The sequence below is a fragment of the Ambystoma mexicanum genome, chromosome 2p (genome assembly GCF_040938575.1).
Source record: "Ambystoma mexicanum isolate Mex_15411 chromosome 2p, UKY_AmexF1_1, whole genome shotgun sequence".
In the NCBI taxonomy this organism is placed as follows: domain Eukaryota; kingdom Metazoa; phylum Chordata; class Amphibia; order Caudata; family Ambystomatidae; genus Ambystoma; species Ambystoma mexicanum.
The window spans coordinates 1,289,695,193-1,289,717,552 of NC_090923.1; the positions used below are offsets into that span (position 1 = coordinate 1,289,695,193).

The window sequence follows — 22,360 nt, forward strand, 5'->3', positions numbered from 1 at the left end:
AATAGATGCCTAGTCAATTTGTTTTTACACCAATACATCATCTTATTTGTTATTGTTACTTTGTATTGTACCTAATGTTAGCCACTTAAAGTTCATATTGGGGTATAACCGTAATTCGAAGGGATTGTGTCCTCTGACGTATTCCTTATCTTTGATAATTTGTCTCCAGCTTGCTGGCCTCGGAAATTTTTTCTCTGTAGAGGGCGCTGCGTGTCGACGTCCACCGATGTCCCTCGACAGCCACCGTATGGGCGCCGACGTCACCATGCCCATAAATAGCCCTGCGCGGCGTCCGTTGCTCAGTTCCGTTTTTCCACGCTTCGTGGGGCATCGGAATATCGTTGCTCAGTTCAGTCAGATAAAACCTCTTATTTACTCGAAATACCAACTCGTTCTCGATAGCTTCTTCATCGGAACTGACGACGCCACGGTCCGGCTTCAAAAAATGTCGAGACTGCGGTAAGAAAATGTCGATAACGGATCTGCTTGGGAGTCTAGCACCATTGTTTGGAGTGTGAGGACTGCATGTCCATGACGGCGAAAGCCTTGAAGGAGCGCAAGGGGAAGCTCGAGAGAGGTAAATCAGTCAAAACCTCCTCGAATGTTTCTTCAGTCGAGGCATTGGTCTCCTCGCCGTCGAAAGCATTCCCATTCTAGGTCTCGAAGTAGCTCCCACCATTCGTCGAGATCGAGACACTCAAAGAAGAGACGTCGAAGATCCCCTTCCTCGTCTTCTGTTTCCCCAGAAAGGGTCTCCTGCCCCACAAAAAACGGCTCTCAGGCCGAGTGGGAGGAATTCAGGAAGAAAATGCTAAGCGTCTTCGAGAAAGCGGCCTCGACCCCCTCAAAGACAGCTGAGGGTGATACCCCGGGTGAAAAACCCAAAACATCGAAACGCTGCGAGTCGCTGCCCCTGGCGAAAGAGTCCACCCGAGTGCGCCGCGGGCCATCGAGTAAGAAGGCACCATCTTCGGAGTCGTTGAAATCCCTTCGCATGGATCGGCGCCATCGCTGACATTGAGGCCGATGAAAGAGAAAACCACGGCTACTTCACAGCCAACGGTGATACCAAGAGCCTCCGGCACGACGCCGAGACCGTCGTCGATAGCCTCGAGTAGGATCTCGATCCTCTCGAGTTCTTCGAGGCCTCTTCCAGTTTTCTCGACGCCTTTCTCTGTGCCTTCGAAGCCCGTCACATCGGCGTCGTCGTCATCGATGTTTTCTTGCCCAATAATGACGAGTTTGGCTCCTTCTGCCTTAGAAATGGGTTTTACACCATTTCTGAGGTCAGAGTACCCCGGATTATCTTCAATCTATGAAGAAGGGGAGGATTCTGACCAGGAAACCTTTGGGTTGCATAGGACCACACTACCTGTTTCAGAGGATTTTACCTCTGAGGAAAGAAGGTTGAAAGACCTACAGGAATCATTACATGAGGCAAGTGGGCTGGACACTTCACCAGAAGTTGAATTTGTCAAACCAGACCCAGGGGAACATGCCGAAACACCCTATAGAACAATGATGGCAAGGATTATTGAATTTATGGGTTGGTCTGCGCCTTCACCTGTTTTTCAACAGGATGACCTGACAGACATACTAGACAAAGGTCCACATGAGGATCCTGTGGTCCCCTTCCATGCAGCCTTGCAAAGGAAGATTTCATCTAATTGGGAAACTCCTGAGGTTATCCCTGCAGTCAATAAAAGATTGTCAGCCAAGTATAGGGTAGCTGCGGCTGACCCTGAATACTTATCAAAACACCCGACTCCAGAGAGCCTGGTGGTTCAAGCGGCAACTTCATCAAGCAGCAGATCCGCTTACCCTACTGTCCCACAGGATAGAGATGACAAAAGGTACGATTCTATGGCAAAAAAAGTCTTTTCTGCTTGTAGCATGGCGTTGAAGTCCATCAACGCCACCTGTACGCTTTCCAGGTTCAGTCACACACTGTGGGAGTGTGCTTCATCAGCGGCTGACTGCATACCAGAAGGAGAGGAAAGGGAAGCCTTCCTTAACATCATTAAAGATGGCAAAGATGCCATGTGCGAGTCACTTCAAACTGGCATCGATTCCGCTGACAGTATCAGCAGGCATGCGTGGTTGCGAAAGTCTGGCTTTGCTCCAGGTGTACAGGCCAGACTTTTGAATATGCCCTTTGACGGCTCTTCTTTATTCGGTAAAAGGGCTGATGACAGTCTGGAAAAGTTGCAGACATCTAAAGCAGTGGCAAAATCATTAGGAGCTGCAATCCGCCAAACTCCTTTTCGCCCCTAAGGAACCTCTGGGAGAGGAAAGTCCTTTTGCTATCATTCTGCATTCGGGAAAGGCCGAGGACAGCCGGCTCAAAGAGGCCAAAGGAGATCCACCCGAGGTGGACGGGTCAAAAGTACTAAAGCCGCAGCAGCAGCAGGTGCCTCTTTACCCTCGGCATCTGCATCAGCTGCCCTCAAACCACTCTGAGGTCTTTCCACACAAAACACCTGTAGGGGGCACGTTAACTCATCATCTGACGGAATGGTAGGCTATTACGTCAGATGCTTGGGCATTGGAGACAGTTGCCCAGGGTTACTGCCTTCCCTTTCTACACATCCCTCAGTCATCCACAGGGTCACAACTCTCTAAAAGTTCCAGATCCGCTCCTCTTGCTGGAAATTATAGACCTGCTAGAGAAAGGTGCCATAGAACCGGTACCTGTAGTGGACAGGAACAAGGGCTGGTACTCTCCCTACTTTCTCATACCTAAGAAGGACGGAGGACTGAGACCCATCCTGGACTTACGAGAATTGAACAAGTTCCTCAGGAAGGACAAGTTCAAGATGGTAACTCTCTCTCAGATCCTTCAGGCCCTCCAGCTCCAGGACTGGCTGGTATCTCTGGACCTTCAGGATGCTTATTTCCATGTGCCTATCGATCTCAAACACAGGAAATGCCTGAGGTTCGCAATTGGCGACTCTCAGTATCAATTTCGAGTTCTGCCATTTGGGCTGACCTCCGCCCCGAGGGTCTTCACCAAGCTAAGTCCGTAGTGGCTGCGAGTCTAAGGAGGGAAGGGATCCACGTCTACCCCTACCTGGACGATTGGCTGATTAGGGCTGTATCTTCGGAACAAGCTCAGATCCAGCTAGATTATGTCTGCCACTTCCTTCACAAACTGGGCTTCTCCCTCAATTTAAAGAAGTCATAGATTATACCATCACAGAGACTCCAGTTCATTGGAGCGGTCCTGGACACATTCCCTGGGAAAAGCCTCGCCACCAGAGGTGAGCGTGAGGGCTCCAAGATATTCTGCAGATGGTCAACAAGTTTCAAAATGCCCAACGTCTCCCAGCCTTTGACTTTTTGAGGTTGCTAGGCCTCATGGCATCCTGCATCTTCCTTGTGCCAGAGGCACGCCTGAGAATGAGATCTGTTCAATGGGCACTGAGAACTCAGTGGTCGCAATTCTCAGGGAGAATGACAGATCTGCGGATTCCGGACAAGGTAGCCCACGACCTTCAATGGTTGGCCTATCCAGAGAACATCTTGAAAGGAGAACTTTTTTGGCAACAATGGCCGGAGATAACAGTACTCACAGACGCCTCACTCACGGGGTGGGGAGCCCATGCCAACGACTTGACCATCAGCGGTCATTGGTCTCCATCGGAGTCCAGACTACACATCAACCTATTAGAGCTGAGAGCGATCAGACTAGCGCTGAAAGCTTTCCTGCCATCAGTACAGGGGAGAAATGTCCTGATATTGACAGACAACACGGTGGCCAATTCAGGAAGGAATCTCTCTATCGGCAGTCCACCTAGCCGGAGAGAAGAACTTGACAGCGGACGCTCTGAGCAGGCAGATCAGTCTCCCACTAGTGGGAGCTAGCTCAGGAAGTCCTTCAAGAGATCTTTGCCCTTTGGGGAGCCCCTCAGGTGGATCTGTTCGCCACCAGCACCAACAGGAAGTGTGATCTGTTCTGTTCAAGGGAATTTCCCCCGAGAGGAGCTCCAGGGGACGCGTTCGTAGTGGACTGGGAGTTCCCACTCCTCTATGCGTTTCCACCAGTCCCTGTTATTCCTCAAATGATCAGGCGGTTGAGAAGATTCCGGAAAACCATGATCCTAATTGCCAAGGACTGGGCCAGGAGAATGTGGTACCCGGACCTTCTAGATATGTCCATCTATCCTCCAATCCGTCTTCCACTCAGAGAATCTTCTCACAGAAGGGAGGTCAGGTTCTCCATCCAGACATCAGAACCCTCAACCTTCACGCTTGGCTTCTGAAAGGGTGAGGTACAAGGATTGGGACCTCCCTGATGATGACATGGAGGTGTTGCTTTCGGCCAGAAGGCCAGCAACAAAGTCTTTATACCGCTGCCGTTGGAACAAATTTTGCAGCTGGTGTTGAGAAGGGCATATCGACCCTTTTCCATGTGGTACTCCAACAGTGTTATCGTTTCTACTCTACTTGGCAAACTCAGGCCTTCAAGTTGGCACTGTAAAAGGCTATCTCGCAGCGCTTTCAATCTTCAAGCACACTGCGGAGGAACCATCGTATTTCAAACTACCTCTAGTAATACAATTTCTCAAGGGATTAACTAATGTTTATCCTCCAAGACCATTCCAAGTTCCCTTATAGGACTTAAATTTAGTCTTAAATTTCCTAATGGGTACTCCATTCGAACCACTCTACTCTTGTTCGCTGAGATTACTCACTCTTAAAACTGTCCTATTGGTAGCACTAACATCTGCTAGGATGGTGAGCGAATTACAAGCTCTCTCTTGTAAACCCCCCCCCATACAATTTTCCATAAGGACAAAGTTGTCCTACAGGTGAAGCCTAATTTCCTCCCAAAGGTGGTTTCTGAATTTCATATCACTCAGAAAATTACCTTACCTTTGTTCTACCGTCCTCCCCATCCGGGGAAAGAGGAAGAAAGGCTACATAGGCTGGACCCAAGGCGAGCTCTGAGCTTTTTCATCAGCAGACTGGCTAGGATTAGGCAAGCAGACCAACTGTTTGTAGGATACTCAGGTCACAAGTTGGGACTACCCATAACAAAACAGACCATTTGCAGGTGGATTATTTTGGCCATTCTGGAATGTTACAAACTAGCAGGGAAAGAGCCACCCCAAAATCTTAGGGCTCATTCAACCAGGAGTATCGGAACCTCTTCGGCCCTCCAAAGAGGGGTACCGGTCCGAGACATATGTGCAGCTGCCACATGGTGGTCCCACATACATTCACAACATTTTACAACCTAGATTCCTCCACTAGTCAAGAGACCAGATCTGGCAAAGCCGTATTACATTCGGTTCATTCCTTAAAGGGATACATGACATTATTACTCCTACCTCCAATTGCATGTCACTGCTATGGGAGTCTATCAAAGATAAGGAATACGTCGGAGGGGACAATCCCTTCGAAGAACAAGTTACTTCTTACTTTGTAACGTTCTTTCGATGGGATGTTCCTCCGACGTATTCCTTATCGCCCCTCCCACCCATCCCCGCAGTAATACATCCCTTGTGGTTGGAGCTTACGCTCCTTCAAGGTCAATAACCAATTCAGGCATGACTTATCTTATGCTACAAAATGGAACTGAGCAACGGACGCCGCGTGTGGCTATTTATGGGCATGGTGATGTCGGCGCCGATACGGTGGCTGTCGAGGGACATCGACTCGGCGGACGTCGACGCGCAGTGCCCTCTACAGAGAAAAAAGTAACGAGGCCAGTAAGCTGGAGACAAATTATCAAAGATAAGGAATACGTCGGAGGAACATCCCATCGAAAGAAAGTTACAAGGTAAGAAGTAACTTGTTCTTTTGGTGCGTTTTAGCCGTTATGTTGCATACTTTTTTTTATTACTATATTCAAAGACTGGTACCCCTGGGATTAACTTGTAAAGCATATCATTTGCAACAACTTCCAATGCTTTCTAATGATATTTTTAATAGATTGCTTGATCTGGAAAAGTTCATCACACGTACCATTGCTGGTCCTTTCTTTGCCTCAACATTGGTTGAAACATTTTCCGTATGAATTGACAGTGCGCTCTTTCACTTCTACTAGTAGGTCACTTTGAATATCCTCTTGTAGGAAAACTGTACTGCATTTTTCTCACTTCATTCTCTTATAAAGAAGCATCAGATACAATTATCCTTAATCTAAGGAACAGAGTAAGGGAGATTCGAGGGGATTGGGTCCTCCGACGTATTCCATATCTGACAGGTAATGTCCACAGCTGTGCTTCTATTGAAAATCTTCGGCGTCTGCGTACTGCATCGATCCGCCGTCCCCGAGGAACTCCTCCGACGGCACCCGATGTGATAAGTAGGATGCACGACGCCCGTAGCTTCAGTTCTGTTTTTTCCGTGAGCGTGTTCGCTTTGTGAATCTTGGTACGCCTCGACTCTTTGGAGTTTGCTGTATTCTTCTCGGTTCGTTGAACCTGTTCGGTTTTTGTAAAAACCTGTTCGTGATGATGTCTACTTAGTCTTCAACCCTGTGTCCGGTCTTCAAGATATGCGGGGACTGTGGGTCCAAGATGTCGGTCACGGACTCGCACAACGCCTGCCTCTGGTACCTCGGGGAGGCCCACGATACGGACGACTGTGTTGACTGCCAGTCGCTCACGGCCAAGGCCTTGCGGGAGCGCAAGAAGAAGCTGTCGGTAGGTCGGGTGTCTACGCCCCGGAAGTCGAGGTCTACTGGCTTTCGACGGATGACTCGCGAGGCGACTCTCTGCGTAATTGTCGGAAGTCCAGTGGGTATCCTTCCAGGAGTCTGTCTCGCCACTCCTCTGCCTCTTCGAGGCATTCCCGGAAGAGCCGGCATCGGTCGCCTTCCCCGTACTCTTCCGATGTCTCTGCCCATCGGAGGAATGTGCTTCCTTCGGGAAGCAGATGTTAGCGATTCTTGAATCGCAGGGCACCGGTCCGTCCGCGCCTCCGAGTGGGGTCGGTCGGCACCGGTCGAGAGACACCGCTCGTACGCCTTCGGGTGGTCGGCACGGCTCGCGCGAAAGGTCCCGCTCTCACCATGCCCACCGCTCGTACGCCTTCGGGTGGTCGGCACGGCTCGCGCGAAAGGTCCCGCTCTCACCATGCCCGTTCCAGGTCCCGCTCCTCGACGCGCTCGAGTCCGCGTGATCGTGTGCCGTCTTCGAGGAAGACGTCGACGCCTGTGGCGCCGAGGTCGTCGACGATTTCTCTCGAGGCTCCGCCTCAGAGGGGGTCGTCGACGCTGTCGGTGCCTAGGTCGTCGAGAGACACGCTCGGAGCTCTGGCTTCGAGGCCTGTGTCGACGCCGTCGATGCTGGCGGCGCTACAGCTGACGTCGAAGCTGATTCGCTCAACGCCGATTCTCTTGATGCCGGCGCCGACTCGTTTGGCGCTCTCGACGCCTTTCGAGGCGGTGGTGTCGGATGGGCCCTGTGGCACGGGGTTAGCCCCTAGAAACTCTCTGGCTAAGGTCAGGCATAGCTTTGGTCCCCAGGTGTCTTCCTCTCACCGCCTGGAGTATATTTCAGAGGGTGATGAAGGCTCTGATGAAGGCTTGGTTCCGGTTACTGTACCAGATGAGCTTCTCTCGAGCCATAGCCAGTTTGATGACCTGAGGCAGTCACTGCATGATGCCAGTGGACTGGACACCTCTCCGGAGGTGGAGTTTTGTAGGCCGGAGCTTGGCACTCATGCCGATTCTTCATACCGGCGCCTCATGTCTCGGGTCACCGAGTACTTGGGATGGTCAGCTCCCCACAGGGGAGTTCGTTCAGGATGGTCTCACGGACATCCTTGATCTTGGTCCCCCCACTGACCCGGTACTGCCGTTTCATATGGCTCTGCAGAGAAGGGTGGCGGCGGCTTGGACTGCTCCGGAGAGTCTCCCGGCAGTGGGCAAGTCTTTGTCGCGAAAGTACCGTCCAGCCAATAGCGACCCGTGCTACTTGTCCAGGCACCCCACTCCAGAGAGTTTGGTGGTGCCGGCAGCTACGGCCCCGTCAAAGCAGGCGTCGTATCCTACCATCCCTCCGGATAGGGACGACAAACGTTTTGACGGCTGGGCGAAGAAAGTGTTTTCTTCACGGGGTATGGTGCTTCAGGCGGCCAACTCCATATGTGCCTTGTCTCGTTTCACACACTCTCTGTGGAACTGTGTTGCATTAGCGGCTGAACATATTCCCGAAGGGGACGAACGGGATGGTTTCCTTGCTATGGTTCAGGATGGCAAGGATGCCATGTTGAGGCCGTTCAGTTGGGTTTGGACGTGGCAGATGGTGTCAGCTGGTCCATGGCGGCGAGCACCGTAATACGCAGGTTTGCGTGGTTGCTGAAGTCTGGGTTCGCTCCTGATGTGCAGTCCCGGCTCCTCATCATGCCCTTTGACGGTGAACATCTTTTTGGCAGCAATGCTGACGAGAGCCTTGAGAAGTTGCAGACCTCCAAAGCTGCAGCAAAGTCGTTGGACGCTGCAGTCCGACGACCTCCGCCTTTTCGTCCTAGGGGACAACAATGGAGGGGAGGTTCCTTTCGCTATTACTCGTCCTTCAGTAAAGCAAGAGGAGCTGTCGGTCAGAGGCCACCGTAAGAGTGCCAGAGGTGGAAAACAAGGTACTCGAGGTGCCAAGGCCGCTCGGGCAGTTGCCTCTTTGCCCTCAGGCAACTCCGCAGCCACTACCACTCAGTCATGAGGCCAGGTCCCATGGTTCGCTGGTTGGGGGAAGGCTGGCGCAGCATCTTGTAAAGTGGCGTGCCATTACTTCAGATGTGTGGGTTCTGGAGATCATAACCCACGGCTACGGTCTTCCTTTTCGGCAGAGGCCTCCCGACAATCCACCTGGGAACCTCTCTTTGAAGAGGCCGGATCCGCTCCTTGCGCTGGAAATTCAAGCCCTGCTGGAGAACGGCGCCATAGAACTGGTGCCTGTAGAGGAGAGGAACAAGGGATGGTGTTCCCCTTATTTTTGATTTCGAAAAATGACTTGGGATTGAGACCCATCATGGACTTGTGCGGTTTGAGCAAACTCCTCAGGAAGGACAAGTTCAAGATGGTTACTCTCTCTCAAATCCTCCAGGCCCTTTAACTTCAGGATTGGTTGGTGTCTCTCGACCTCAAGGACGCTTACTTCCATGTGCCGATCCATCCCAAGCACAAGAAGCACCTGAGGTTCGCGGTTGGCGACTCGCACTTTCAGTTTCGGGTCCTGCCGTTCGGATTGACCTCCGCCCAAGGGTTTTCACCAAGCTCATGGTGGTGGTGACAGCGCATCTCAGGAAAGGGGGGATTCACGTCTACCCCTACCTGGACGATTGGTTAATCAGGGGGAGTTCTCTGGAGCAAGTCCTGGATCATCTGTCCGTCACCTGCCACTCCTGTCACAAGCTGGGCTTCTCCCTCAATTTAAAGAAGTCTCATTTGACGTCAACACAGCAGCTCCAGTACATCGGAGCAGTGCTCAAAACATCCCTGGGGCTGTTTTCCTCCCCAGGTGAGGGCTCTTCACATTCAGCAGATGGTGCACAAGTTTCAGCTTGCCCAGACTCTCCCAGCGTCCGAGTTCTTGAGACTGCTCGGCCTCATGGCATCCTGCATTCTTCTGGTGCCAGAGGCCAGGTTGCGGATGAGATCTTTGCAATGGGCACTCAAGCTCCAGTGGTCTCAGTCCTCCGGCAGGCTGTCGGACCCTGTTCAGGTGCCGCCCTCGGTCGCCCAGGACCTTCTGTAGTGGGCCATCGAAGGCAATCTGATGAAGGGGGCCCCATTTTGGCTGCCCTGGCCGGAGGTGACGATCGTGACGTACGCGTCCCTCACGGGATGGGGAGCTCATGCCAACGATTTGACAGTCAGCGGTCGTTGGTCTCCGTCGGAGTCCAGACTCCATATCAATCTCTTGGAGCTGAGGGCCGTCAGGCTAGCCCTGAAGGCTTTTCTGCCGATTGTGCGAGGAAAGAGTGTCCTGATTCTAACGGACAACACAGTGGCCATGCACTACCTCAACAAAAAGGGGGGGCAGGGTCACTTCTCTGTGCAGGGAGGCGATGCAGCTCGAGTTCTGGCCCATCCAGCAGGACGTTACGATCACGGCTGTTCATCTGGCCGGAGACGACAACGAGACGGAGGACTCTCTGAGCAGGCAGATCGCGATCTCTCACGAGTGGGAGCTGGTTCAGGAGATTCTCCTGGACATCTTTGCCATTTGGGGGACCCCTCAAGTGGATCTCTTCGCCTCCAGTGTCAACCGGAAGAGCGAAAGGTTTTGCTCGTGGGAATGTCCTCCAAAAGGATCCTTGGGAGACGCGTTCGTGGTGGAGTGGTCATTCCCACTGCTGTACGAGTTTCCTCCAGTCCCCGTCATCCCTCAAGTACTGTGGAGCTTAAGGAGGTTTGGTTCCCGGATGATCCTCATTGCTCCGGCGTGGGCCCGGAGGACGTGGTTCCCGGACCTTCTCGACTTGTCCATCTGCCCTCCACGTCGTCTTCCCTACCGAGACGATCTGCTCTCACGGGAGGGGGGTCAGGTTCTCCATCCAGAGGTCAGATCCCTCAACCTTCACGCTTGGCTTCTGAAAGGTTGAGGTATAAGGATTGGGACCTCCCTGAAGTCGTGATGGAGGTTGTTCGAGAGAAGCTGGACCCCCACCAGGGCAGTGGGGGGGCCAGCAGCCATACCCTCACCATCTATGGGAGACCCCAACACCTCCCATATGGCCCCCAGAAATGCAACAGAGACCTCAGCAGGCAGCCACATGTTCCAAACCGCGTTTATTCCTGGGCAGCAAAAAAGAAAAAAACATGCAGAGCGTTGTGCACATCGAGAGTTCAGGCGCAGTCTCCCCCGGGGCTGGCTTGCAAGCCAGCTTTGTAATCACACTGCAGGCTGACCTCACAGAATTGGATCAGCTCCCAGAAACGTATCTCCTCCTGCTATTGGCTGCTGAGTAATAAGTTACCTATGTAGCCCTTATAGAGAGCATGATAATTGGACATTTGAGTTTTGCGTCGGTGGGTTGGTTTAGCTGTGCCAGCCCACCATTACCTAATTCTAGCTTGTTCCATTATGAATTTGTTCCCATAACTTTTTAGCTGAAGCAAGCATTTCGCACCTGAGCTCTGAGTGCTCATTGGCTAGGCCTGAGCCATTCTTGTTACAATTATGTTTCAAATGTTGTGCGAGTCTTTGCGAAAATGTCTTTCTTTCCCAGAAAGAAAAGAAAAAAAACACACTGGGTTGCCGTGGCTTACTCGCATTATTGGAGAATTAAAAAATGTTTGTCTGCAGAAAGCAATGTTATCTGACTGCGCGACCTTGGCTGCTCGTGGGTTTTGCGAGGAGCATTGCTGAAGGATTCTGCAGCCAGTGTTCAGTGAGAGAAATTAACTTGGCTGTAATTTTCCTGAAACATGGCTTTACACTGTGCAATTAGACCATCTTAATTCATATAGGCATTTGCAAACCTTTAAACAGGGATTTTTGTGTTTGTAGATTCTGATATTGCAGCATTGATTCTAATGTAGCATGGAAGTTGCACTGTTGGTGAAGTGGGTGTGTTTCAGCATATTTGTCACCCATGGGTGCGCTGGGGCCTGGTTCAAATGATAAGTGTGCTCCTTGTTCTTCCTGCTGTTCTTCTGTATATGCGCCTGGGGTGAGGGGGCATGGGTTTGATCTCGATTTTCCCTCTTCAAGGTGTTGCTCTCGGCCAGGCGACCGGCAACAAAGTCTCTGTACCGTTGCCGTTGGAGAAAGTTCTGCGACTGGTGCAGAGTTAAGAATGTGGATCCTTTTGTGTGACATTCCCGTGGTTCTGTCTTTTTTGCTTTCCTTGGCCCACAGGGGCTTGCAAGTGGGGACCATTAAAGGTTACCTGGCGGCGCTGTCCATATTTAAGTGCTCGTCTGAAGAATGTTCCTATTTTAAGATTCCTTTAATTTCTCAGTTTTTGAAAGGACTCACTAATGTGTTCCCTCCGTCACCTTTTCTGGTGCCCGGTTGGGATTTGAACCTTGTTCTTAAGTTTCTTATGGGTGCTCCGTTTCAGCCTCTGCATTCTTGCACTTTGAGACTGTTAACTCTGAAAACTGTGTTTTTGGTTGCGGTTACTTCCGCTCGCAGAGTGAGTGAGTTACAGGCACTTTCAGTTAAGCCACCCTTCACTGTGTTTCATAAGGACAGGGTTGTCCTTAGAGTTCGTCCTTCCTTTCTTCCGAAGGTGGTTTCAGAATTTCATTTGAGCCAGAAGGTTGTTCTTTCGGCGTTCTAACCTCCTCCACATCCTGGTAAGGAAGAGGAGAGGGTCCATAGGCTTGATCCGAGGAGAGCATTGAGCGTTTATATTTTGCGCATTTCCCGGGTCAGACTGGACGATCAACTTTTCATTGATTACGCTGGAAAGCGTTTGGGACAAGCTGTGACGAAACAGACTTTGTCTTGTTGGATTATTTTAGCGATCTCCGAGTGTTGGCGCTTGGCGGGTAAGGACCCTCCGGCTGGACCCATTCTACCAGGGGAGTGGCTGCGTCTACTGCCCGGCAGAGGGGTGTTCCTATTCGTCACATCTGTGATGCAGCCACCTGGGCTTCGGCACATACTATTGTATGTCACTACTCCCTCTATTCCATCCGAGGGCAGGATCTGGCCTTTGGCAAGGCAGTCCTTTATTCGGCAATTTGATTGGCATTGCAAATTTGTATTCATCCGTGGGATCTGAATCAAATTCAATGTAACTCATACCATCTTGAAACTGCCTAACATTTGTTCATATATTCTTCTCTTAGTAATGAGAGCTCCTCCTTATGCAGGTTTAATGATCATCAAGGGACTGGCAAATACATCTTTAATCATTTTCATCTGATTGTTTGACAAATTGCTCTTATTTCACAAATGACATTTTTTGGAAATCCTGTGTAATAGCCTTTCAAATGTATCAACAAAAGGGTTATTGACCTGAGCATAGAATATACTCTTGTGGGGCTCACTCATGTTTTTAATGTTTATTTCCTTATTAATTAAAATAGGTTGATATTTTTTTTTTTTTAAATTTGTCTTTATTGAATTTTCAAGTTAAACATTCACATGAACAAGGAAGAACAAGGAAGTACAAAATGAGATTATCGTCTGGAATAACAACAAGTACCTGTTCGGGTCAAGTTCTTCCTCTCGGTTGGAAGATGCAACTAAAGAGCATACATAATCAGAAGAACATAGGAGAGACCAACAGTATAAACAACTATGTCCTCCCTTTACCCCCAACAAATGTAGAATTAATACCCCCTCCCCCCTAGAATGGAAGACTGGTCATCTGGAGATTTTTTGGCATCGTGGTCAAGGCATAAGTTGTGGATCGGGGTTAGGTCAATGGATTTCAGTTGCGAGCGTGTCCGTGAAGGGGGCACAGTTGTGTGCCTGGGGTGATTGTGTCTAGGGATATAAGGAGAGATGTATGGTAGAGCGATGGGAGGATAGGCCTTGGGAGGGGGGTGGTCCGGTCCAGTCCTCTTCAGGGCGGAGACCCCTCTTCGCTCTGGGTTGGTTCTGCAGTAGATTTGTGTGCGGTCAGGAAGTCGGACCATAACAGTTCACATTGTGACGCTCTACCATGGAGTGATGCGGTTATTTTTTCCATTGTGCAGAGATTTAAGGCGACATTAATCCATTCTTTCTTATTCGGGGTCAACAATGATTTCCATTTGGTCGCTATTAGAGCCCTCGCCGCAAGTAATAGGTGGGGGACTACCCCTTGGACCTTTGTCCACTCGCCGTCCTCCGCCTCAAGGCTAAACAACACCAGTTGCGGGGTCAGAGTCCTCTGGATCCCATCCGTGTGCCTTATCCAGCCAAGGACCTCATCCCAGAAAATCTGGACCTTAGGGCAATCCCACCACATGTGCCAGTAGTTGGCTGTTTGACCACATTCGCGCCAGCAGTGGGGGGATGATTGGTACATCTTTGACAGTCTATGTGGGTCGTATTGCCAGCGGTGGAGGAGTTTGATGGAGTGTAATTTGTATTGGCTTGATATTGAGGTGCGTGTGGACATGGTGCACATTTTGTCCCACAGTTTGTCTACAATCTCAATTCCCATGTCGTTTTCCCATCGTGTTCGGAGAGTGCGTGTCGACCCAGTTCCGCCCTCCAACAGCAACTTATACATTATAGAGATCTATCCCTTCCTATCAGTTTTGGAGTCTAGCATTTTTTCAAATGGGGTGAGTTCTCTGCTCAGTTTATCCTTCCACACGTCTCTCGTCAGGACTCCTTTAATTTGGAGGTAGTGAAAGGCGGAAAGAGTTCCTATGTTTAGGGTCTCCGTTAGTGCTGGCAAGGTAATGAAGAAGTCGGTGCGTACAAGTTGGCCTACCCGCTCAAGTCCTGCCTCGTACCAAGTCTGGAATCTTTCTACGTTGGGGATATGGTTGTTAATACCTGGTGACCATAAGTGGCTTAGCGGGGACGGCAATGTTGTAATGTGTGTCATATCTGTTCCCTCCCTCCAGATTTCCCACAGGGCTACAAATAGTGGGTGGTCTCTCGTTCTTCTCATCACCCATTTCCGTGGTGCCCACATCCATTCCCCAAGTGTTGCAGGTGCTAAATAGTGGTTGTCCATTGCTACCCATTGTGGTTCACTGTAGTTGCTCAGGTGGGGGACAAGTAGACGGAGCTGGGCTGCTGCATGGTATTTTCTCAAGTCAGGTAGTCCTACCCCTCCCTTATCTTTGGGCAGTGTGAGGGTGGTGTATGCTATTCGGGGCTTCTTTCCTTGCCAGAGAAATTTTAGAATTTCCCTCTTGATATCTATGAAGTACCGCTGTGGGATCCGGATTGGGAGCATCTGGAATGGGTATAGGAACCTCGGGAGGCAAGTCATTTTTATCGCATTGAGCCTGCCCAGCCACAAAATCGTGAGTTTATCCCACCTGGCGAGGTCTGATCGAAGTTTCGTTAGGAGCTGGGGAAAATTTGCTTCGTAAAGAGAGTCAATATTTTTGGTGATTCGTATTCCCAGGTATTGTAATGTGTGGTGTTCGATCGTTAGCCCCAGGGAGGAGTATCTTGCCGCATTCGTAGTTGGGTCACCTTGTAAGGGGAAGAGGACGGACTTAGCGCGGTTAATCTTAAACCCTGAGAGGCGGCCGTATTCTTCGAGTAGGAAGATGGCTTGAGGGATGGAGGTCTCTGGATTGACTACGTGTAATAGTATGTCGTCCGCATATAGCGCTAACTTATACTCAACGCCACCCAAACGTATGCCCTCTACACCGAGGTCTTTTCTGATTTTGCATGCCACTGGTTCTAGCGACAGGGCGAACAAAATGGCTGAGAGGGGGCATCCCTGCCTGGTACCACGTGTTAATCAGAACCACCTAGAATATTCTCCATTCACATGGACCGATGCCGAGGGGGCTGAATAAATTGCTTGTATAGCCTTTCTCAGGTTGGGGCCGAGTCCTATTTTCTGGAGGACCTTCATTAAGAAATCCCACTCTACCCTATCGAACGCCTTTTCCGCATCAATAGAAAGCAGTGCAGGGTTGGTGTGGAGACTATGGGAGGCGTGTATCAGGTGGAGGGTTTTGCGCATGGTGTCCGCGCCTTGACGGCCTAATATGAATCCTACTTGGTCAGCGTGGATGAGACGTGGGAGGAATGATTCGATCCTAGCGGCTAAGACCCTGGCATAAATTTTCGCGTCTAAGTTTAGTAAGGAAATTGGGCGATATGAGCCACACCTCGCAGGGTCTCTCCCCTCCTTTGGAATGACCACAATGATCGCCTTTGTAAATGAATCGGGGGGGTTTCCCCGTCTCCAGGATCTGATTGAAGAGATCGGTGAGGAAGGGAGTGAGTTGTGTAGCGAATGTTTTATAAAATCCTGCCGAGTACCCATCCTCCCCCGGGGATTTACCTAGTGTAAGTCTCTTTATGGCTTCATGGATCTCCTCGGTCTTTATGGAGCTGTCAAGGTATTCTGTTTCTGTGGCTGTAAGTTCAGGCATGTCAATGTCGTTTAAGTATGTTTGGATGCCTGGTGTATCGGGATCTCCGTCGGGGGTATACAGAGATTCAAAGAAGTCGGCACATTTTTCAGGGATGGTGGTTTGGGCCCCTTCCGGGGTGTTTTCTGAATCAGATATTTCGTGCACCCTTCTGTCGGCTTGCTGTGCCCGCAGCCTGGCTGCCAATAACGCATCCGCTTTGTCCCCTTTCTCGTAAAACTTCTGCCTTAAGAGGAGAAGTTTGCGGGCTATTAAGTCATGTTCTAGGAGACGGAGTTCCTCCCTCTTTTTCCTGGCTTCTAAAACCTGTTCAGAGTCAGCCTCTCCACTATTGATTGTTCCCGTCTCTAGTTGGGTAATTTCCCTGCGGAGCCTGTTTTCGATCAAAGCTCTCTCCCTTTTTTTACTGGCCCCTTCTCTCATTAACACCCCTCTCCATGTGGCTTTGGCCGCCTCCCAGACTACCTGTTTGGGGACTTCACCATTATCGTTCAGTTGGAAGTATTCCTCAATTGCGGTTTGCATTTCTTGTTTAAAAACTGCATCTTTCCAAAGGGACTCGTTACATCGCCATCTACCCCTTCCTATCGGGAGGGAGCCCCATACCAAATCAGCTCGTACCACATCGTGATCTGACCATGAGATTGTATCTATCTGAACAGGAGGCTGTATCACATAGGTCTCTTGAGGAAAAGAGATAATAAATGCGGGTGTGTGTGTTGTGTGGGGCTGAAAAGAAGGTGTACCGCTTCTCTGTGGGGTGCATACAACGCCACACGTCCATCAAGCCATACAATTCCATCATCCTATTAAATTGGGTGTAGTCCCCAGTGGGTTTGTCCCTTGTTTGGGGATTGCCGGGGTGCCAATCCATCTCGGGGTCCGCCCAAATGTTGAAATCTCCACCAAGTATTACATGGCCGGTCGCTTCTAGCATAATTTTAGGTATTGTTTTGGAGAGATAACGGATCTGACCTACATTTGGGGAGTAGATCGTGGCCACCGTGATAGCCAGTTTACCTATGGCGCCCGTGATAAGTAGCGCTCGGCCCTCTACATCCGCCCAAACCTTCGTGATCGTTAGATGTATTCCTTTTCTAACCAGGATCCCCACCCCACCTTTGCGCAGCGGGCCCGATCCCCAGAACTCCAGCCCGGACCGCTTCCCCAAGATTGTTTTTTCTTCGCCTCTCACGTACTTAGTCTCCTGTAGGAGAAGGATATCAAATTTCGACCTCCGGAACTCTCTGTAGACAAGAGACCTTTTTGTGGGCGAGTTCAGGCCTTTCACATTCAATGTGCCCACCCTCACGATGCCCTTGGAGCATGCCTCAGCCGTCATCACGACGGTGGTATCTCATGTCACAAGGGCGCGCTGATCTTTCCATTGTTTCCCCATGATGATCGGAGGACCACAGGCCCATCTCCCCGTGTGAGCTATTCATCCAAATCACTGACGCGAAGCCAGCTTCCATTCCCCTTCCCTTTCCTTCCCTCCCTCTCCCCCTATGTGTTCGGTGGCGTTCGATTGAGCCGAGTTGAAAGCACTGGCTCATAACCGAACCACCAGTGGAGACCGCTACTTCTCAGTCCCCTTGCAATGTATACATCAATATAAACTTTAGAGCCCCCTGGAATCCCCCCTCCAGGTGTACATATTCGCTATGCGCGGGTGGGATCGAGACACCTTGCATGCGGGATGTCCTTCAGTCTTATTTTCCCCGGCATGCAACTTATCTGAGTAATGCTGCGAGGAGATGTGATCAACTCGATCCTTCCGGCGAGCCATTTCCTCTATGGTATTTTCTCGAGCCTTTAACTTTCCTCCTCTTCGGACCTTGTATTCGCCATTCTCTGTCGTCGCGGGGTGCATGATCAGTTGATTCTTCTTGAGATCGGTGACCCAATAGGTAAAAAATGCAGTCCTTAATTTCTCTTTCCGAGTTCAGTCTGATTTTCGATCCATCGTGATCGAAGGAGAGGGAGAAGGGGTAACCCCATCTGTATCTTATGTCTCCAGATTTAAGCCATGTGGTGAGTGGTTTGCACATTTTCCTCATTGCGAGGGTTAAAGAGGAGAGGTCCTGGTAAATCGATATTTGTGCCCCGCTCATGGTGATGGTGCTTCCGTTCTTCGCCTTTTCTAGCACCTTCGATCTGTCTTGGTAATGATGGAAGCGGGCGAGGACGGATCGGGGTCCTCTGGGTGGCCCCCCTGCCCTGTGGATGCGTTCCGTTTTGGGTTCATCAATATTATCGTCAGCAACGAGGAGCTTGATGATGTCATGTATGGTCGCTTTTAGGTCCTCTTCAGTTTCCCCCTCTCTTTCTGGAATGCCAAAGAATCGCAGGTTATTTCTCCTTTCTCGATTCTCCAAGTCATCCATCTTCAACTTGCACACTTGTTCCTTCTTCTCTAGCTCGCTAATCCTTAGAGACAGCTGGGTTTCAAGGGTATCAATCGAGGTCTGGTTATTTTCTATCCCTTCGACCCTGTCCTCAATGTTGTCGATCCGCTGTGTAAGTTTATCAATTTTCCCGCCAATGCTGGCACTCATGTTCCTGATCTCTGCGAGTAAGCCCGCAATGTCGCCTTTCGTTGCCACTGTGTCCCCATCCGGGGTCGGGGTTATCAAAGACGTCATCTTCAGGTCGCCGGTGGGATCAGGGTTTGCGTTGTAGGCGTAAATGGCGAGCTTCTGTCGGGGGTTCATGCGCTTGTGAGAGTCTGTTCTAGACTTTTAGATGAGTCCGCTCGTTAGGACTGTGGACACCACTGAGAAGGCACACGCCCCTGTATCTTTCTTGGTATTGTTGGTGTGTCCGAGAGGACAATGGTGAGTCAGGGGGCCATTCCCTCAGCGGTGTGTGACAAGGCAGTTCTCCAGTGTATCTAGGGAGAGTTGAGTCTAGAGAGTGTTCCCATTGTGAAGCATTGCGGGTTCTATTCCTCTTCTGTAGCGCCTTGGAGTCCCAACGTTCAGTGGATCTGCGGAGCGTGCGTGTCTCGGAGTCACCCCCTTTCTGCGGGCCCCGCGGTGGTTGGATAATCCCAACGGACTGCGCGGGTCACCCCGTCTGACCTCCCAGAGGGCACCTGGCGGTGTGCGGGCCGTGTGGGCCTTTCCCGCTTTTCTTCCTGGATTCCTCTCTCTTCGTGGTCAGCGCGTATAGCCGTTGGCTCTGGATGTGTGGAGAGAGCCTTCGGCGGGGTTCGGGTTGGTGGGGTCCTAACAGGGACGATGGAATGTGTCCACTCTATGAGGCTGTGTCCTTCGGTGTTATCGGGGTGCACCGGGGGCCACGTGCGGCGCAGGGAAGCCGCGGGTACCTCGCGGTGTGACTGCCGCCCGTGGGCCTGTGAGGGTCTGTGTGGTTGGGGGTTCCGGTGGAGTCGAGCGCAGCCGGGTTTCCGGGGTCTACGTCGCCTCGTGTGGGGCCTCAGCCCACAGCGTTGGGTTGATTCGTTCCTCGATGGGGAGGCGGATTTCCGGCGGGGGGTGCCAGTAAGCGGACTTACTTACTTGGAGTTTCGGCGGGGTCCTCCACAGCCGCGTCGTGGGAAGGGCCGCCTTTCGCCTCGTAGCTGGAGAGGGAGGCCAACGCGCTCGGCGACGCGTGTTCCTCGGGAGTGTTCACAGCGCGTGGCTCGGCTGGGTGCTGAATATCACGTATTCCACCGGGTCGTTCCTGTGAGGGTGGGGTGCATGGATATTCGAGCGCTGCTCCCTCACCACGGGTCGAAGCACGCGAAGATTGCCGAGGTCTCTGGGCTGCGTGGTGTCCGTTCTGGGCAGGGTTGGTTTCGTTTTCGGCGCAGAGCGCCCAAGTCTCTATCTCCCGGAATTCTTGTCCGGTTTTGGACGGGATTTCGCTGAGTTGCGGAGGGGACCTTCCAACACCTCTACGCCAACTTTTAGGTCCGGGGGGTCCCTAGAGATGGGGGCTCAATCCGCTTTAGGGGACCGTGTGACGGGAGCTCACGCGAACAAGGTCTGCATCCGCGCGCCCTCTGGTGGCCGACCCCTAGGTTGATATTTTTATCAAACAATGTAGAAGAGGAGGTCTGGACGAAGGACAGTCCCAATTGTAAAGTATCCCTTTGTTATTTAATCAGTTTAATTTCTGATGTCAAAAATGAGGTTTTCTTCAACAAGCCCTTTGGTCCTCTTGGTAGATCTTTTCTTCGAGGATCTCCTTCCGTGCCTTTTTCAAAAAAGACAATGTGACTTTCAGCATTAGAGCGTCCTGGTAGTTCACTGTCTGAATGCACATAATCTTTCTGTGGAGATTCAGTTACTGGTATTGGATGTCTCCTATCACGTAAGTTGACATGAAACATGAATACTGTCGGTTTTGACAATGCTGCGATAAATAAAAGCCTATTTTTAGAAATAAGTATTAATTACATTCTTTTAATGGAGATTTCTAAAAACACATAGTTGATGATCTAAATATCATTTGTCTACAGGGGTCTAAAAACAGGCTTGAAACCAAAAAATGTATTAGAAATATTATATAGTGTTTTTGTTTTTCAGGTTCGCTTTTCACGTCCAGAATCGGAACAGGCCCGTCAGCGGCGTGTGCAATCCTATGAGTTCTTACAGAAGAAACAGGCTGAAGAGCACTGGGTTAATTTACATTATTATAGTGTAAAGGTAGGTGAATGTTTTGTTTTTTAAAATTAATTCATATCCCTCATTAAGGTCCTTGCATGCTAACTTTCTTTTTGTTATTTTGTAAAATAAAATAAATAAAGTTTAATGTGTTTTTTTGGAGAATTTGTAGAGTGAAAAATTACACCACTAAGGTGGTCTCTTGGACCAAGGAGACAATAGGAAACGGAATGTCTGAAAAGAGCTATACGTTTGGACTAGAGAAAATCCAATTACGATGTTGCTTTTGCCCAAAGTGTTGTACGTCATTCAGTCACTTTCGCTGAACTTTCCAAAGAAAATGCTTAAATATATTGATAGTTTTCCAGGAATTCTTATGGGGTGTCAGGAAAAGACTGAGAATACTTCGGAAGGTTATCATGCGTAGTGTACAAGACGGCGACTTTGGTTACCCATTTCTGTAAAACTACCGTAGAGGGTTCCTATAGAGAGGGAGAGATTTACACCATATTGCCTGAATGGTTTATATTCTATAGGAAAGATTCCTAGATTGAAGTCTATCGAGGTTACTAAGACCATGCTGGCATCGTGGATTGTTGAGAGAATCTATGAATGCACTATGGTTCCTCAATCTGGCATAATCCTGGTTTGCAAATAGAAAAGAAGACATTGTGTTGGCGCAGTTGGAGTGCGAAAGGGATTTTAAAAATGTGTGACGTTTGGCAAGATGGGAATATTGTGTCATTTGCGATCCGTACTCGAAAATCTGGCTTGGGCAAAAGGGAGCCTGAGGTACAATGATTCAGAGGATCTACTATCAGAAAGGCAGGGGATGTTAGATGCTCCAATGAGGAACATACCCATAGTTTGTGATTTTGTTTGATGCGGCACCACACATGATTTCAACCTTTCTTAAGATGATGCCGGTGGAGCACTCATTTATCACTTTGTGGATAAGGATGAGCGAAGCATGGATTGAGGAGTTGGGAAGAAATATTTCTATAAAGGAATGGGAGGGGTTATGGAGGGCTGCCACATGATCAAAGTTAGATTAAAGTTTACGTTACTCATCAAAGAATTTTGGGCCGTCTCTACTGGACTCTGGTGCGGATGCATTGGTTGGGTAGGCTAAATAGCGAGATATGTTGGGGCTGTGGTCCGAGGAGAGGTACTTTAGTGCACATGTTGTGGGTCTGTCCGAGGGTTATTGATTTTTGGAAGGAAGAGCTAGATGGGTTGGATACGGTTCTAGGAGTGACATTTCCGAGGACTCCATTGGCTGTGGTTCTACTTTTAACGCAAGGGAGAGGTGATGTAGCGCGTAGCTTCTTGTTGGATTGACAAAGCACTAGTGGTGGCGACTAAGCAAATCCTGAGTGTGTGGAAAACAAGGAAAAAACCAATGGTTGAAAGCTGGTTGTCAGATTTACAGACTATCCAATTATGAGAAGCACATGATGAAAGAGCAAGATCGGAGGTGATTTGTGGGGACCTTTTAATGAACTAAATGGCTCAGGGAGAGTTTTGAGTGGATTGTGGAGAGGGAATTTGTCATGTTGCGTCATTTGTGTGTTTGTGATCTGTTATCTGTGTGTCTATGGTATGTTTTGTTGTATTTGTGTGTGTTTTCAATTCTATTATTCATTTTGCACTGGGAATATTGTATATAGAAGTGTTATGAAACAGTCTGCAATATACATATTAAGCAACAATAATTTTGTTGGCATTGTGATTTGGATATTTCATTTTTCTCGAGCTACATGTA

The 22,360-nt window shown here is 49.9% G+C and overlaps 1 protein-coding gene across 1 annotated transcript in view; it reads left to right on the plus strand.

Moving 5' to 3' along the window:
* Positions 1-22,360, plus strand: part of POLR3E (RNA polymerase III subunit E) — a 1,464,556-nt gene that overhangs the window by 442,297 nt on the left and 999,899 nt on the right. The window contains exon 9 of the mRNA XM_069645613.1: positions 20,518-20,637. Coding sequence (XP_069501714.1) covers positions 20,518-20,637 — 120 coding nt within the window. The remainder of the gene's footprint in view (positions 1-20,517; positions 20,638-22,360) is intronic.